The sequence below is a fragment of the Tachysurus vachellii genome, chromosome 5 (genome assembly GCF_030014155.1).
Source record: "Tachysurus vachellii isolate PV-2020 chromosome 5, HZAU_Pvac_v1, whole genome shotgun sequence".
Taxonomy (NCBI): Eukaryota; Metazoa; Chordata; class Actinopteri; order Siluriformes; family Bagridae; genus Tachysurus; species Tachysurus vachellii.
Genome location: NC_083464.1, coordinates 15,425,985 through 15,443,711, shown reverse-complemented (window position 1 = coordinate 15,443,711; position 17,727 = coordinate 15,425,985). Strand labels below are relative to the sequence as shown.

The following is a 17,727-nucleotide window of genomic DNA, read 5'->3' as shown; positions in this document are numbered from 1 at the left end:
TGGACCGGAAGTTCACTTAGACCGCTGATCCTTAAACACTGTGACTAGGCATTAACTGGCGTGAACGGTCTAACACTCTACATATAAATTTGCGCACGCATTTATGGCTTTCCTCAGATTACAGCGCACGTGCTGTTGGCCCTGTATCACCTTGCAGTAGTGAGTGATAATGGTGTGCTGGCGAAGTGGCGCACGAGACGAGGCGCACGGGAACTTTGCACATATTTTATAATATATATATATATATATATATATATATATATATTTGCTCAAGCGTAAGGTAAGTTAATAACAAAGCCTGAGGTATTCTGCAAGAGAAATTGCAGTCTATTAGTGCTGCAGTATTACGCAATCAAAGGAGGATCATATGGAGTTTCATTTTCAAGCTGCTGCTGGAGACATAAAGGAGTTTAAACTGTGTGCTCGTGCGTAAAGATATTGATCAATAGATCAGTAGAAGATATAAATAGAAATATCTTTTGTGCGTCGTGTTATAACCTTATGTTGTGCTATGGCGTGTTATAGATTGACTTTGTGTGTTAGTTTTGTGATACACGAACAAGGAGGATTTGAAGGTAATCTCAGTAGAATAGAATTTCTATCACAATAGAATATATTTTATTTATTTAAAAAAAGAATAGAATACAATAAAACAGTTTTGTCACAATATGATTAGAATCATGAAAGCCATTTATTTATTTATTTATTTATTTATTTATTTATTTTTAAAGAAAGAAGTCATCTTTCCGATTATTTTATTTATTTATTTATTTATATATATATATTTTTTTACCTATTTCTGTTGTTTCTATGAAGAACAAAAAAAAAAAAAAAAACAGATGAATAAGTGAGTAGAAATAGGTGGTTAGGAAATAAACCTTAATTAGATGGTTTAGGAATTAAGAGTGTGACAAAACAGTGGTGATGAGTGACTAATGTTTTCCTGATAAATCACAAACGTTTAATGTTCGATTTTTAAATACCAGTCAATTCACCCAAGTTTGCTCTGTTAGATCAAAACATAGTTGTAAGAAGAACGTTGTATGTTGTATGGAGAACAAGAGAGAACGCAATCTAGTTTTATCTAATTTACATTTTTTATAGCACATATTCTCATCCTTTTTGCTGTGTGAATGAAGTTAAAATCCATGATATCCTCAGTGCACTTTCATTTTCTAAACATTTATATATTTATTCAATAGTATGTTGAATTCATTATTTCTGTACTATCCACTGACCGAGCACGTTAGACCTGCTTTTAAATGATTTATAGTCCTAATTTTCTTTGTTATTAAAGTTGGATTAAACATGTTCAGTTCAGTCAGCTAGTCAAATAACGAAATGAAGTCTAATAACTATAAAAGACTGATAATAAGGAAATTAACTTTGATAGTGTTGTGATTTCCACCACTGTAAATAAATAAAAGCACACACCCTACTTTATAAGCCACATGTTTATAGGTTCGATCAATGCTTCCTAGGATTTGTTAGAACCCGATTACCTGCTTGCTACAATCTACAAAAACCTGAGCGCTTATAAACAAAACAGCCATAATATGAGTGAGAATTGCTTCTGGTACAGTAATAAAACATGTTTGCTTTGCATCTCCAGGCTTGGGGTTTGATTCCTGCCTCTGCTCTGTGTGTAGTGTTTGCATGTTCTCCCCATACTTCAGGGGTTTCCTCCACATACTCTGGTTTCCCCCCCAAGCATCAAAACATGTTTTGGAAGCTGACTAGAATCTTTAATTTATCTGCAGTGAATGTGGTGTGTGATTGTGTGTGTGCATGCATGTGTATAATTGTGTCCAAGATGTCCCCTTGCCTTGTGCCCTGAGACCCATGGGATAGACAGTCCCTCTACAACCCTTTATAGGATGTGTGTAACAGAAAATGGATGGATGTTGGATTGCACCAATGTTTCTTTGCACCACTGTATCATTATACAGAAAAGCTGTAGAAGTCATGTGAAAACTTTCTTTATGCCCAGGTTTTGTCTCAAACATGAAGTACATCTTGGTCACTGGTGGTGTTATATCCGGAATTGGTAAAGGTATTATTGCCAGCAGTGTGGGAACAATCCTCAAATCTTGCGGTCTCCGTGTCACTGCCATCAAAATCGATCCTTACATTAATATCGATGCAGGCACCTTCTCTCCCTATGAACACGGTGAGTTTACATGCAAACACTTTGTTTGCTGCATCCAGCGTCTAACACACAAACCATGATATATTTCAGGTGAAGTGTTTGTGCTGGATGACGGTGGTGAAGTCGATCTGGATTTGGGAAACTACGAACGCTTTCTGGATATCCGGCTAACCAAAGACAACAACCTGACTACCGGGCAGATTTATCAGTCTGTTATAACAAAAGAGAGGAGAGGAGATTATCTTGGCAAAACTGTGCAAGGTGCGTCTCATGAAGAGATAACATGGTGTTCTGTTTGTCTTTCCAGTGTTGAGACATTGATGGAACATGTGAACTGACAGCATGGAATAATTCCATGTTTCATTTAAGCCAAGCTAGTTTTTTTTTCTTGCCTTTAAATTTGAAGAACATCATGCTCAGTGAGTTTCTGTGCTGAAGTTGATTTCTACAGTACATAAGTAGTTAGGGAACAAATAAAACATGACAGGGCATGGCTTTATTGCTTTTACCATCATGCAGCTGATTGTTTTTCAATAGCAGCACCTCCTAAAACGTTTTATTCCCTTATGTCTTAGAGTTTTACTCCAAACACTTGGCAACAATAACACTTTTCGGTATTTCTGAACATAATATTGTGCATTTGAAATGTTTGCAGTTGCATTTAATGTATTGGAATGACTGAGACAATTGAGTTCCTGTTATCACTTACTTTATTACAGCTGTAAACAGTCGGAGTAGCTTCTCTCTTGAAATGAATAAGACAAAGGTCTACGCAGAGTGCGTGCTCCCAACAAACTGGAACATGCAAAGCTGTCAATCCTGCAGGAAAACTTACTGAGCGTTACACATTATCAATAATATTGCTCGCGATTAAGCCAAAGTGCAGTGTAGCTTTCAGCAATATTCAAATAAATGTAAAATTATAATTGAACAATCGAAAGATTTAGATTAAAAGGGTGTGAGATGTTAGTGCCCGAGTTAAGACAGAGAGGTTAATGCAGATCACATGCAATGGCATGCACGAGAAATTAAAAGTAAACATTTTTTCTGGAAATGTGCTGGTGGACTGGAGTGATTTGATCTGTTCTGTTTCTCCCAGTGGTACCACACATCACCGATGCCATTCAGGAACGGGTGATGCACCAAGCCAAAGTTTCAGTGGATGATGATGGGGTCGAGCCACAAGTCTGTGTCATAGAGGTCTGTGCTGAATAAATTCATGGTGCTGCCAGGCTACCCGAATGCTGTTTACCTTCAACAGATATTTGTTTACATGTCACAGTTAGGAGGCACCGTGGGAGACATTGAAAGCATGCCGTTCATAGAAGCCTTCAGGCAGTTCCAGTTTAAAGTGAAACGTGAGAACTTCTGCAACATTCACGTCAGTCTTGTTCCTCAGGTAGGAGACAGGCTTTATCACACATACAGCATGTATTTACCTGTCACGGTTTACACTCCCGGTGTCTTGCTCACTGCTGTTTGAATGAAAGTGATGCTGTCCCAGTATCTCTCTGGGTAAGAGGGAGGTATACAGCAAGATATTGTCTGTATACAACAGACTCTCTTCTGTTCTGGCACCGAGGTGGTGGAATGAACTTTCAGTAGATGTCCGAACAGCTGAGTCACTGGCTATCTTCAAAAGATGGATGAAGACCTACCTCTGACTTAAACTAGCACCTTTTCCCTGCTTGTTAAAAAAAACAACCCTAAACAGAGTTTTAGGTTGATTAGTATTTTAAGTTTGTAACCTAGTGAACCAGTGTTAATGTATTCATCAATAGAGACTTAAAAACACTTTTGTACATTGCTCTGGATAAAGGCGTCTGCTGAATGCTGTAAATGGTTTTAGTAATATTAATAATAATAATAATAATAATAATAATAATAATAATAATAATAATAATTATAGTTTTGTCATTTCACAGCCAAGTACTACAGGAGAGCAGAAGACTAAACCTACTCAAAACAGCGTGCGAGAGCTCCGTGGTCTGGGCCTGTCACCTGACCTGGTCAGGCAAATTCCCTCTCTTCATTTTCTATGAACAAACTCAACATTTGCATTTATTAATATGCAAGCGGTTGCTTTATATGATGAAACCAGCGCTACATTTTTGCCACTGTCCAGTCTGGGATTATTAACTCTCTACTTTTCTAATATTCTTTTCTTTTTCTTTTTTTTTTTTTTCTTTTTTTTTTTTTTTAGATCGTTTGTCGTTGTTCTACTCCTCTGGACACGGCAGTGAAAGAGAAGATCTCCATGTTTTGTCATGTAGAGCCAGAGCAGGTATTTACATGTGACCAACTGTGAACTACAATGGAGAAATTTTGCTTGGCTTGGATCACTTTCTCTATATTTGACTCAAATCCTTACAGAAAGCGATAAACACCCCTAATCTTTATCCTCTACCTTATTTTATTTTCAGGTCATCTGCATACATGACGTGTCTTTGGTCTATAGAGTTCCACTGCTCATGGAGGATCAGGGAGTAATGGATTTTTTTTGCAGACGGCTGGACTTGCCCATTGTGTGTAAACCCCACAGGATGCTCACCAAGTGGAAAGAAATGTCAGATAGGTCAGGCTTTCTGTTTCTCCTTCATTTTAGTCTCCAAAGCTACAAAAATACTTCTGGACATTTTTAAACAAAATTGCTGTGTGCTGTTGGATTCTTATGTTTTTAACAGAACTGACAGACTTTTGGAAAGCACATCGATAGCTTTAGTTGGAAAATACACCAAATTTTCAGATTCCTACGCATCAGTGATTAAAGCACTTGAGCATTCTGCCCTTGCCATCAACTACAAGCTTGAGTTGAAAGTAAGGCATTTTCTTTATTGATGGCTTCATTTATGAGTCATTTATGCTCATCAATGCTCTTAAGGAAATTTCATTTTATCTAGTTTACTCAAGTGTGTCTGAGTAGATCTGTATGTCTGTCTGTCTGTCTATTTCAGTTCATAGACTCTACCGATTTGGAGCGAAACACAGAGCAGGAAGACCCAGTGAAATATCACGAGGCCTGGCAGAAGCTGTGCAGTGCTGAGTGAGCCCAGTGTCACCTAACACAAGGCTATAACACACTGCTGTCACTGTATAAGATTAATGGTTCGAGGTACAAGTCTAGCTGTGGCACAGCGGCATCCAAATTTATCCAGAAAGGGCAGGTTTTCACTACCAACAGAAAGCAACAGAAGCTAGATTTGATAGTCTATTGAAGGCAAAAATGTAATTAATAACTAATTAAACAGATGAACTCCGGTGTATCTCCATCATGACTGGACTGAAAACCTGTACACCCTGACACCCTTTTAGTAGAAGATAGAAACTTATAATTAAGTTAAATATCAAGTTAGAATTCAGAGTGATTGGGGAAAGTGCTTTCTGTACTGTAAATGCTATTTCGTAGATTGATTCTTTGCCATTGCACTTTTCATAGCTTTTACTGTTGTTTTCTGTTTAGTACAGCAACAGTATTCACATGCCACTGCTTGTAAAGCATAAAAAAGTTGCTTGCACTTGAAAAATGATATCTTTAATTTTGTGCTTCTATGCAATTAACTGGTCTAATTATAGACTGGCAGATTCTATCATTGCTCTTTTGATTGTTTGTTTGCTCTTCTAGTGGTGTTTTGGTACCAGGAGGCTTTGGCGTACGAGGCACTGAGGGAAAGATTCATGCTATTAACTGGGCAAGAAAACGGAAAAAGCCCTTCTTAGGTAAAAAGACAGGAGTTTAGATTGCTTTAATTCAGTTATTTATTCCAAGTGACGTGACATACGGCTAAGTATGGTGACCCATACTCAGAATTTGTTCTCTGTGTTTAACCCATCCAAAGTACACAGCAGTGAACGCACACACACACTGTGAACACACACCCGGAGCAGTGAGCAGCCATTTATGCTGCGGGGAGCAGTTGGGGGCTCGGTGCCCTGCTCAAGGGCACCTCAGTTGTGGCCGGGCTGAGACTTGAACCCACAACCTTAGGGTTACGAGTCAGTCTCTCTAACCATTAGGCCACGACTTCCCCAGTGCTTGTATACTGAATTATCGATCGTGTTGTTCGTCCACTAGAGAGCGGTGTGCTCTGTTGTAGAGTAAGTATGTCATCACTTGCTCACATCACGAGACAATACTTTCCAGTAGGTATAATTAGACTGGTATGTGTGGCAAGAATGATATGGTTCTTAGTGAAGATCCAAACTCTCTTTATTTTGTTATGTATAGATCAGATATCTGTTTATATCAGATCAAGTAACATTACCCATGCAGCCATTTTTACTACCACTGATCTTACAGAGGGGAGCCTAGTGCCCACCTCAGGGGACTCGGCAAACCCACAGCACACAATCGCACACGCACTCACCTATACAGAGGAGTCACAGGGAGAAAATGCCAACTTGAGCCCCCTGGAGGTGAAAGGCAAACGTGCCAAACACTAAGTCACTGTGCCCATTTAAAAAAATTTGTTTATTCTAATCTATGCATAAAGAACATACCACCATGTACAATGGCTTTAATATGTGCTTTGCAGGTGTTTGTCTGGGCATGCAGCTCGCTGTGTGTGAATTTGCTCGTAATGTGCTTGGCTGGAAAGGTAAATTGCACTAGAGATAACACCAGTTTTACTGTATTTTTGTCAGATCTCATATTCACACGGTTTCTTTTCTAATACAGATGCTAACTCCACCGAATTCGATCCTGACACTAAGTATCCTGTCGTAAGCAACCCTTTTAACACATTTTGTTCAGTATTTTTATTGATCATGTTCACATTTCTATAAAGAATACAGTAAAATAAAAACAAACCTGTAAATGTGTAGTTATACAATGCTGTGGTATTACAATACTAGCCCTAAAATACTGAGTGCAGTTAATACAGATACTGACCATGTATCTTTAAAGAAACTGTCACATCTTCATGTAGGTGATTGAAATGCCAGAACATAATCCAGGACAAATGGGTGGTACGATGAGGTTGGGGAAAAGGCGAACCATCTTCAAAAGCACCTCAAGTATTCTCAGTAGGTTACTCATTATGTTTTATAATGAACTGTTTAAATGCTCTGCTTTAGATATTACGATGACTGATGCGATATTCACTGATGCAGTTGACTAATGTCTTTTGACAATTTAGGAAAATTGTATGGAGATGCAGAATATGTTGATGAACGACACAGACATCGTTTTGAGGTATGTATTTTCATAAATACAGGGGTAAAGAAAGTTGACTTGTATATTGGGGAAATTAACACTTGATCGCAAATTGTAAGTTTAGTTACAAAACATCCTGTACAAGATTGCTGTTTCTTTGGCTCCCAGTTTTGCAGCAGTGTTGTGAGTGATGTCTGTGCGGCGTTTGCCGTTAAAGTCCATAGCAGTCCATCTTCCTGATCCAGTCTTGATAATTAATTCAAAATGTTCTCCTTTTGTCAAAAGTTCTTAAAGACGGTCTGAAAAAATATACATAATTTGTTCTGTTCTTTTAGGCATGAAGACATTTTGCCATTCCCTGAACAGTGAAGCAGCTTATCAATCTGTCACTTTTACTACATTTGTTCTCTGGCACATTTCCTATCAGGTGAATCCAGAGCTAAAGCACCACTTGGAGGAAAAAGGCCTTCACTTTGTGGGTCAGGACCAGGAGGGTGAACGAATGGAAATCATTGAAATGGAAGGTTGGTTGAAGGTTCAATATTTAATCTCTTCTGAAAGATACCACTTTGAAATACAGCTTCCTCTTTTGTCTTGGCAGATCATGCTTACTTTGTGGGAGTGCAGTTCCATCCGGAGTTCACCTCTCGCCCCATTAAGCCTTCACCTCCCTACTTTGGCCTGCTTTTAGCAGCTGCAGGAAAACTACCGAGCTACCTGCTCAAAGGATGTAGACTTTCACCACGGTAAATCCAACCACTGATATCATATTTTTCATTCATTCAGCCACCTGTTGAGAACATCTTGTGTGTTATACTCAACTCCCATAAAGGTGAAAACATCCATTAAATGTTTGCTTTTAGCAGTGAGTTTGGTATAATGAAGAAAGAAACATTTCTAATGTACAGAATGTGTTGCTGTTTGAACAATTTTCTGAGAATTTTATTTGATCTCTCTTGTCTCAGAGATACGTACAGTGACCACAGTGGCAGTAGTTCTCCAGACTTGGACCTTTCTGAACTTAAATTCCCTTCAACCTCAAAGAAGGGATCTGTTCACACACGGTGGATATAAAAGAAAACTGAACACTTCTTACATTTATTTTCACCTGAAGAGAAGAGACTGTTTCCTTTTAGAGGTTTAATATTTTAAGCCCTCACTATAGCACAAAACAAAATGTATTAATGAATAATGAAAAAAAATGTTATTTAAATATAAACATTTAAATGACCATTTTGGGGTCTGAATACATATTTGTCTAAACATGTTTTGTACATGTAGAAAGGTACCATGAGCTGTCAGAGATGAATAATATATGTTGCATTTTTACATAAACAATACAAAGGTTTTATTATGCCATAGTAAAATGGAATTGGTGCTCTAAGCCTTATTTTAAAGCTTAATACTATATCACTCCTTAGCACACTGTTTAGCCCTTTATTTTTTATGGTTCTGTGCTCACTTTTAAAGGACTAGTCTTTATACGAATGAAAATGTCTGCCTAATATCAAGCACAATACCTACAAATATATCTGTATGAGGTAGCAGTGAAAAGCGTAGAAGCTTGTAGGAACTTTAGTGTCTGTGAAATCAGATCTTTTAAAATCTGATACTTAGACTTTAGAGGTTATTATCTTTTATTAATATGTAAACTCAGGGGTATTTTAAAAATGTAAGGAAACGTAGCAGGTATTCTGTTGGTCACTAAACTATTTACGGATTTTAAAGCTTATTAACCACGTTGCTCATTTTGTTCTTTTGGTGTTCTCTAAACAGGCCATTTATGGCTAATAAACCTGATTCTTATTCTGATTTACTGGTTGTTGCTGTGATAAAGCTATGAAATGCAGACTATGTACTGCCTCCTGTTTAATTTAATTCTATTTTTTATTTGTAGAGAGCTCATTGCAATAGGCATTGACACAAAGCAGTTGTACAGAAATGCAGATGCAGATTTTGATCCTTATTAGAAGAAAAATGTCTGATAAGATATGAAACATGAGAGCAAACAGACACACAGTGGTGGGGATAATTATACTGTAATTCACTATAATATAAAGGATAGAAAGGTAAAGAAAGCCAAACTACATGTGTTAAAGCTCAGTATGTACACAGAGTATTAAGGTGAGCACAGTACAGACTTATATAGTATCAGATCATTGACATAAATTCAGTTTCCAGGTGAAATTATTCACAGAATCAAAAGATTAAACTAGGGCAAACACTGTTTTAGGAAGTGGACGTAATAAAGGTGTAAGTAAAAAAAATAATAATACAAAGATCATGTACCAGTATCCAGAATATAAACATCTTGACTACACCCAGGGGCGGTTCTAGAGGCGGGGCCACAGGGGACCTGGCCCCTGCTGAAATCTGATTGGCCCCCGTTCCATCAATCGTCGATGAGAAGAGCAACCGGAGAATTTTTCACAACGATCACAGATGCAATTTCACTCCCAAGCAATTGGCGGCACTCGAGCGTTTGAAAAAGGAATGACTGCCGAAATGTATTTTCACCGTACTGAATAAATTATTTTGTGTGCTTGAATGTACCCTGTACTTGGCCCCTGAATGTAACATATGGCCCCTTAATGGCCCCTGTTACAGAAAAATCCTAGAACCGCCACTGACTACGCCAGTTACTAATGATAGTATGTTTTTTGTCAAAATTAAACCCATAATAAATAAGCAAAAATACTCCTAAAATAAAAAGTCAATTATAATGACAGCAGTGTATATTATATGTTATAACAATATGTATTTTCTATGATAGAACTTTTTCAATTCATTCCTCGTCCAGAGACTTTTATGTTGTAATATCACATTTCCGGTGGTCAGAATTTTCACTGTATTTAATATCGTCTTGATTAGCTGTACGGATAATGAAGGTGCTCTGCATTTGCTAGACTTTATTCTTAACCATTTAATAGTACACTTTCCCCACCCCAAAGAAGATGGAGAAATAATACCACGCATTTAATATAAGGTAAAGTGTTTATAAGATATAAAGCATCGAACGCTGTGTAGAACCTTTGCGTTAGCCGTTAGCTGTTGTGTAGTTAGCTTTGTACAAAGTAGGCTAACACACAGCCTTAAATGTAGGCTAACGTAAATATGAAGACGATGTAGAACATTAAAGATATATAATAGCATCTATTAGCTGTAGACAGAAAGGTTAGAGAAATGTTGCTAGTCAGAATATTGCCTAATACAATAGCTAGCTGTCTGGACTGTTTTGCTAGATGTCTAGCTTTATATAAGGTCGGAAAATTACTGTCTAAAGTTGCTTCATATTTGCGCAGTGACTATATCTGCTAGTGGAATTCGGATGTTATGATTTTTAGTATTTCTGGTTACTTTTTATATATATTTTGAAGTGGAAGCTAACTAGCTATAGCACTTGATAAACAGTAAACTAGCGGTTTTACGGCTGTTTGTGTGTTAATTGTGTAAATGTTAACTGAGGAGATATTAAAACTGATAGACGTTGTTGATACGGTGTTCTTTGTTACGTTTGGTAATGTGAAGTTAGTCATTATATCAAACAATGGCTGCTAGTGTTAGAAACTGCTTAATCAAAACACTTCTATCTGTTCGTGGCTGCAATAACCCTCATTCCCATGATGCCGTGCGCGCTAAACATCCGGTGAGGCTTAAACTGTTGATATTAATTTTAACTGTTGAAGTCATTTTTAATAAGTGTTTAAATATTTATTAACAACGTTATTCAAACATTCTACCTTTTGAAGTGAAAAAACAACAACAACCAAAACAACAACTTATAAATACCCCTGACTGTCATACCCATCCATATGAAGGCCTTCTCCAGACTTTTGACAGAACTGGAAGTGCACATCTATACAGAGGCCCAAACCTGGTCCAGCATGACTGACCTCCTGTAAACAAAGTGAGGTTCATGAACATGTGGTTTTGGTTTTTCAAGGGTGATGCAGAAGAACTCAAGAAGCTTGCACTGAGCCCTGACCTCAACCCAACTGAACACATTTAGGACGGTTCTCTACGGCAAGGGTGTTGATAAACTTTGGTGTAATAGACAAGTGTTCACACTTGGTCACTTACTGTACCACAGCTGTAAAGCTGGACAGCTTCTGAGACTATTCAGTAGAATAGAACTATACAGTTCTATTTAAAGCCTAAGATTTACTGCTCAACAGGCCTATTATACTCATCCTGTCGACTTTATATTTACACCCCTTCCAGGGTGTAATTTTAAAACATATAGTACCAGAACACTAAGTGAGAGATGAACAATGTACAGTGTGCGCAGTCTTTAAGCAACATAACACGAGTATTACAACTCAAGATCAGTGTTAAAAGACCCAGTGATGTCCTCTGCAGTCTCCTCCTGTGCAGTTTGCTCCACTCCTCTGTGTCAGTTTGATGTCTTTAGAAGAATGCCCACATGGCACAGGGTTGATTTGCGTGACAAGCAGTCCACTAAGTTTCAGAAATGGCTCCTTTTTGTTAAAGCATCGGTGCCTTTTTTAGAATCGTGTTCTGCCCCATCACTTTTTGTTTACTTTAAGAAATGACAACAAAGTCAGCTGCTGTCTTTCGCCATTTGCATGAGTTGTGAGCACTTGTGACCGATGTGTCACCGAACATGAGTGTGCTGTGATTACTAGTTACCAGATGGTCATCATGGAAATGAGCAGATTGTATATTTGAAAAGGGAGGCCAGAATTGATCTTTCATTAAAATCAAAAATTAAAAGGATTTTGAACATAAGCTTTTGACACAAAGGTACTCTAGCTGAGACCCAGAATTAGTCAGTGACATTCAATTCCATTCAAGTTTATTTGTATAGCGCTTTTTACAATTGAAATTGTCTTAAAGCAGCTTTACAGAACATAAACATAGAACAAAGGGTTATTATGAAGAATAATAGAAATATTAATATAATATACAAAATTCGAGAACATCTAGTATAAAACAAAAAAATTATAAAAACATCTAAATTGAAGGATCACCTTCATCTTGCTCTGACCAAAGTGACTTGAAATCATTTAAAGACGTAATTATGACCTCGCAAATTGAAACTAACTGTGTGAAGTCCTTCTAGAAAGTTTGTATTTACATTGTTAAGCATAGTTGTGTACCCCCTCTTTTTATTTCCTCTTAAAGTGTAAACATATATGATTACAATAATTCAAGACTTTTTAAAAATGTATTCTGTGAAGTTGACACTTCATCGATATCCCTAAAGATTTTAATAATGCATTGATGCAAATGATTTCAGCACTTGCCTTAGTTATATTTCTTTGCTTGATGCAGGCTAATAATTTGCCCCTCATAAAACAGTCACATCATCTCCATGACCATGGGATGCATCTTCGACATGGTTGTTAAGAAATGAATAGCTACATACTGCATCGTGTATTGTTTAAAAAAAAGTTTTTTTGAATATTGCTTTTAACAATTCACATTGACTCAAAGCAGCTTTACAGAAGTATAGAAACAGAATAAAGAAATCGTCATTTAAGCATTTGTGTCTTTAAATCCATCTTTTTTTTTTCTATTTCCTTGGCATAGTATAATTTCTACTTATTTATGTCACTATAGTATTTGTTTATAATCAGCTGAACACTGCCTTACAGGTGGCTCCTGGCTGATAGCCTTTTCAGATCATAGCATGAATCAATATCAACAGCAGCCTGGCCGATCCAACCTGTACAGTGTCGTGAAAACTGAGAGCTCACCAACTCCGCCCCTCGCCACCAGCATGGCCAATAGCACTGCAGTTCCGGGGAAAGGCCTGGGAACCCCTGGGCCTGCTGGGAGAGTGAGTCCTGAAGGAAGTCAGGTGAGGCTTTCCACACCCCCAAAAAGCCACAAAGACAGTTCTGCAATGTCGCACTTCCAGTTGTTCTTGACACTATTAGATTTCATTGTCTTGAAATGTCATGGCAGGTGCACCTGAAGAGAGCTGCTGATGTTTTCACTGTGTCTTCTGCCTTCATAAAAGTCTCCTACTTCTCTTTAGGTGGAGGCTACATGATGTCTGTTTAGTCACTCGTGTGTTGTTCAGTTTATTAGTGCCCACACTACACTATGGACCACAATTAATCACTGCATGACTGCATCTACTGAAACACCATGTGTTGACATCTGTGCCATTCTGTATGAATGACAATCCAATTAACAGATATATAAACAGTAAACATGTGTGAACCTTTTTATTTAGTCTCTTTAGCTTCACATCAGTTTTTGAAGAAATGGTTAGGCAATAAAAAAAAGAAGCTTTGTTCTCGTCTCATCCCAGTCTGAGTCCTGATCCAGATCTCTAACTGCACTGTGCTTTCCAGGTGCTCAGTAAGAAGAAGTTACAGGACCTGGTGCGGGAAATTGACCCCAATGAGCAACTCGATGAAGATGTCGAGGAGGTACTTCCAGATCTCAAATTCTCATTTTATTGATCACATACACTATCATACACAGTACACACATCATACAAAGACTTTTTGTGTAATAAAAGTTGGATCCAATCAAATAAAAGAAGAACAGGATTCCGATAACAATATCATTTAACTGCACAGGTAAGAAAAGTAGGGAAATCTATAGAAAATAAGAGTTCTTTTTTTTATCACTTATTTCCTTAATTTCTGAATAGAGAGTCCTGTGTACATGGAGATGGTTTATTTATACATGGTTTATTTTAGTTTATTCTAGTTTATTCTCATGTAATTAAACGTAGAAATGCTAAGTACTTAAAATAAAGAATACTTTGTACTTACCAAGCACACTTAAAGTGCCTTTAAATAATATATTGTACACTGCTTCTTGTCAAGTATCCAGATTATACCTTAGTCACAACTGTATTTTGCTGAAGGTGCTCGAATCAGTACTCAGCAGAATGTCATCACGTTTGTCCACACGATTTGGGACGCGACCCTCTCCCTTTGTCCTTTCTCTCAGATGTTGCTGCAAGTTGCTGATGATTTTATAGAGAGTGTCGTGACAGCAGCCTGTCAGCTCGCCCGTCACCGCAAGTCTAACACTCTAGAAGTAAAGGATGTGCAGTTGCACCTTGGTGAGTTTTTTTTTTTCCCCGTCATGGCTTTTTTTCTGTGACCGATGACACACTCTTTGTGACATAGGACATTATCTGTGCAAATGATGTCTCAGCATTCCACAACATTGTTAAAGATAAAATAAATGCAAAAAAAAAAAAAATGAATGCAAATAACGGGCTGTTAATACTATGGGGTCAAAAACTTTTTATTGGCTAATGTTTCTGCCTGCAGTGAAACTTTTTAGGAAAACTAGGATTTCACTCAAGTTCAGCATCTGTTGTGTCAGACAGCTTTTATCAATGTGCTTTTGTCAGATTTGCTTCGAGTGCTTTTCTACCATATGGACAACACTGACAATGAGCCACCAATGTGTGACTGAAGCCAGAAGTAACAGTATGAGAAGTAAACTCACAGCCATAGTAATGAAAGAAGCATTTGGGATTCTGTCACACATTGCACAGTGGAGTCTAATGGCTCATATGACACTCAGTGCTATAATAATTTATAGTTCCTTATAATTATTTCTGTTTTACTATAGACTACTATGAGCAGAATATTCATAGAAAGGTAAATATTAAAGAAAACAAACAGGAAAACCATTTTTCCACAGAAACGTGTATATCTTCAAAGTAATCAGTGATCTCTGGTGAATTTCTAAGATACCTCTTTATAACATCTAAAAATTAGAAGTTTTCTTCACCCATAAAAAAGTCTGTAGAATTATCTGATGAGAGGTAAAAAGGTTTCACAAATCCTACAGTGTCCTGACTGATTTTTATATCAGATATGCGAAGCTTTAACAGCTGTTAGATTGCGGTTGGTTCTAACATTGTGCCCTTAACTGAAGGTTAACACAAAATGTGCTCCACCACAGCTGTGATTGTGATGTATTGTTTACACTGTTTAAGCACTGCATCTGTGCTGTGACTCCACAGAGCGTCAGTGGAACATGTGGATCCCAGGCTTCGGCTCTGATGAAATCCGACCGTACAAAAAGGCGTGCACTACAGAAGCACACAAACAGGTCCGTCTTCATGCTTTCACATCATACATCCTGAACACACAAACATCAGCGGTTGTAATTTTACTTCATGTCTTTTTGTTCTTTCAGAGAATGGCACTGATCCGTAAGACGACCAAAAAATAGGAAGAATACAGACGACTGACTTTTCTTTTGCTCTATGGGTTTTGTCAAATGAGAGGAATTTTTTTTTTTATTGTTTTTTTTGTGTTTTGTTTTGTTTTTGGGGAAAAGCAGACTGATGGATGTGCCGTCAATATTTTACCTTTACAATGTCAGAAACACTTGCCCAAACTATTCATTTAAAATGTCATCTGTGTTCTGTTCTTGGAATGATTAAAATAAACTATACTGTTATGAGCCTAAAATCTTTAATAGATCTCAAACGCAGCACAAAAAAACATGATGATTGGATCAGCTCACTGTGGCCATTCATATATTTACATATTTTTAAACATCTGTCATGACATTGTGTAGAAAGCAGATCTCGCTGCATATTAATCATTACACCTTTTTATGATTCTTATTTCTGGAGAACATCATTATCTCTTGGGCAAATTAGAGCATTTTTTTTTAAACAAACAGTTGATTACAACCTGTAGTTGTATAGAATAAACTTCTGGGCACACTGAGTTTGATTCACAACGTAAATGTGCACAAAAGGACGTCAAGCATTTGAGTCAGAGATGATTTGGACATTACTTAGAAAGGAAATATAAGTTTGTGGCTTAATAAGAAGAATTGTGCACAGTTAACTTTTGTCAAACTTGCTTTATGTATTTTTTATTTGCAATGCCTTTGACTTGATTGTTTTGCGATGGCTTATCTGCCCGTTTAATGGCTCACTCAGTGTCTGTCAAATTAAGGTGCTATTATTTGCTTCTACAGTAAACACTGATACTCAATTAACCTTTAACATGTTGGTTGCATAGCAATTTAAATTCCATCCCAAATTGCTATTTTGTTCTAGCTAACTCGGCTAGGTTTTCCTCCTCACTGTTATTACTAATAAATCTGACATTTTTTTTGCTTGGGCGAGTGAATGTTAATATTCATTTCTGTAAAATAGCTCGCAGAAATGCTTATTATACGATTGATGGTAGTTGTGCTTATCGTGGTGGTGTATTGAGGCTTTCTGTATTGGAGCTGTATTATGTTCCATCAGGGACTTCACTATAATGCAGTACTTTTCTTAGTACTTTAACATTGGTCTATTGTAGTTTTTATTTTTTTGCGCATTAGATTAAGTGTTCTACACGTTTGATTTGCTTTGTGAGCGTAAAGTGTCACACATGGCATGTGTTTTTGCAGTGTTTGTAGTATGTAGTCCTGATGTAGGATTTGTTTCACAGTACTGCAGTCAAAGTTTTTAGCCAACAATAACCACGGTTGTCAGAAAGTTTTTTTTTTTTTCCGGGGGGGGGATTTGTAAAATATTTGGATGAGTATCATTGCTCTTTATAAGCTTGTCTTTTTTTTTTTTTTCTTTTCCAAAAATAAAATGATTTGACTATCTACATGCTTCCCATACGTGTATGACAATGCTGTATAAAGTGTGTTAAGAAATTAAAGACATCCCACAGGCCTACAGAAGATGGGGATAGATGATAGTTCCCTAATACACTTTATTTATAGCAGTATTACAGGAAGAAAAGGGCAAGAGCAGTAATTCAAGAGACACTGAAGGAAAGCTGCTATGATGACAACAGTGATTAAACATGAGTGAAGCAAGTTTTCAACTCTCTTAGTCATTTAGACATCTGTACAAAGAGGAAGAGGAGCGCGTGATAAAAAATGTTCGATGCACAAAAACAAACTAGTTCCAGTGTGGAGGTATTTTAAATTAGGTTCTGGGTCTGGAATATAGAGCAACACGGTTTTGCTACCCACCAGGTTTATAATAGCAGAGTAGGTTTCTTTTTCATTGACTATGATTCATTTATCACTTTAACCCTTAACCCGTAATTATTAAGTTGTATTTAAAAAACAAATGTACATTTTCACTAGATTAAGCTGTAAATGTAATAAACACATCTATTTAAGCACAAGATAAAAGGGAGAAAAAAATAAGAACATTGCCATATCACAGCTCCTGGGTCCATTCTTGGTTCCTGAGCTCAGGTTCCCATGTTCTTCTGTGTGTTTTTTTTTTATTATCTAGGTTGTGCAGTTTTCTCACACCTCCACAAAATGATATTTTTTGCTAGATGGATTGGTTACTCTAAATTGCCTTTGGGTCTGAATAAATGTGTGTGTTGCCTTGTGACGAACTGGAGTGTCATTCAGGGTGCATTCATCATCTCACACCCAGGCTCCAGATCCACCACAACCCTGATCATGATAAAGCAGCTTACTGAACCTGAGTGAATGA

The 17,727-nt window shown here is 37.2% G+C and overlaps 2 protein-coding genes across 4 annotated transcripts; both read left to right on the top strand.

The window, feature by feature from the left end:
• Positions 1 to 122: 122 nt before the first annotated feature.
• Positions 123 to 9,155, top strand: ctps1b (CTP synthase 1b). 3 transcript variants are annotated; one of them, XM_060869966.1, is made up of 18 exons: positions 123 to 280; positions 1,991 to 2,170; positions 2,240 to 2,410; positions 3,249 to 3,349; positions 3,432 to 3,548; positions 4,075 to 4,158; positions 4,353 to 4,433; positions 4,573 to 4,724; positions 4,834 to 4,966; positions 5,104 to 5,192; positions 5,772 to 5,866; positions 6,682 to 6,744; positions 6,825 to 6,868; positions 7,075 to 7,171; positions 7,285 to 7,340; positions 7,729 to 7,825; positions 7,903 to 8,047; positions 8,267 to 9,155. In XM_060869966.1, exons 2-18 carry the CDS (start codon positions 2,005 to 2,007, stop codon positions 8,373 to 8,375), a joined length of 1,800 nt encoding a protein of 599 aa, XP_060725949.1. In that variant the 5' UTR covers positions 123 to 280; positions 1,991 to 2,004; the 3' UTR covers positions 8,376 to 9,155. The 3 variants fall into 3 exon arrangements, with proteins under 3 accessions (XP_060725949.1, XP_060725951.1, XP_060725948.1); XM_060869965.1 differs by lacking the exon at positions 123 to 280 and adding an exon at positions 395 to 575; XM_060869968.1 differs by lacking the exons at positions 123 to 280; positions 7,903 to 8,047; positions 8,267 to 9,155 and adding an exon at positions 382 to 575 and having other exon boundaries at positions 7,637 to 7,776.
• Positions 9,156 to 10,114: 959 nt separating this feature from the next.
• taf12 (TAF12 RNA polymerase II, TATA box binding protein (TBP)-associated factor) lies at positions 10,115 to 15,759 on the top strand. Its single transcript, XM_060869964.1, has 6 exons — positions 10,115 to 10,287; positions 12,920 to 13,125; positions 13,628 to 13,705; positions 14,238 to 14,352; positions 15,271 to 15,359; positions 15,447 to 15,759. The coding sequence occupies exons 2-6, from the start codon at positions 12,955 to 12,957 to the stop codon at positions 15,480 to 15,482; spliced, it is 489 nt and encodes a 162-aa protein (XP_060725947.1). The 5' UTR covers positions 10,115 to 10,287; positions 12,920 to 12,954; the 3' UTR covers positions 15,483 to 15,759.
• Positions 15,760 to 17,727: the final 1,968 nt, after the last annotated feature.

Bases quoted from the DNA above. Each gene is read 5' to 3' on its own strand.
- taf12 (XM_060869964.1), top strand. From the start codon at position 12,955: ATGAATCAATATCAACAGCAGCCTGGCCGATCCAACCTGTACAGTGTC. The intron at 13,706-14,237 runs GTACTTCCAGAT...CCTTTCTCTCAG, and splicing joins TCGATGAAGATGTCGAGGAG to ATGTTGCTGCAAGTTGCTGA. The intron at 14,353-15,270 runs GTGAGTTTTTTT...GTGACTCCACAG, and splicing joins GGATGTGCAGTTGCACCTTG to AGCGTCAGTGGAACATGTGG.
- ctps1b (XM_060869965.1), top strand. From the start codon at position 512: ATGGCGTGTTATAGATTGACTTTGTGTGTTAGTTTTGTGATACACGAA. The intron at 2,171-2,239 runs GTGAGTTTACAT...GATATATTTCAG, and splicing joins CTTCTCTCCCTATGAACACG to GTGAAGTGTTTGTGCTGGAT. The intron at 2,411-3,248 runs GTGCGTCTCATG...TGTTTCTCCCAG, and splicing joins TCTTGGCAAAACTGTGCAAG to TGGTACCACACATCACCGAT.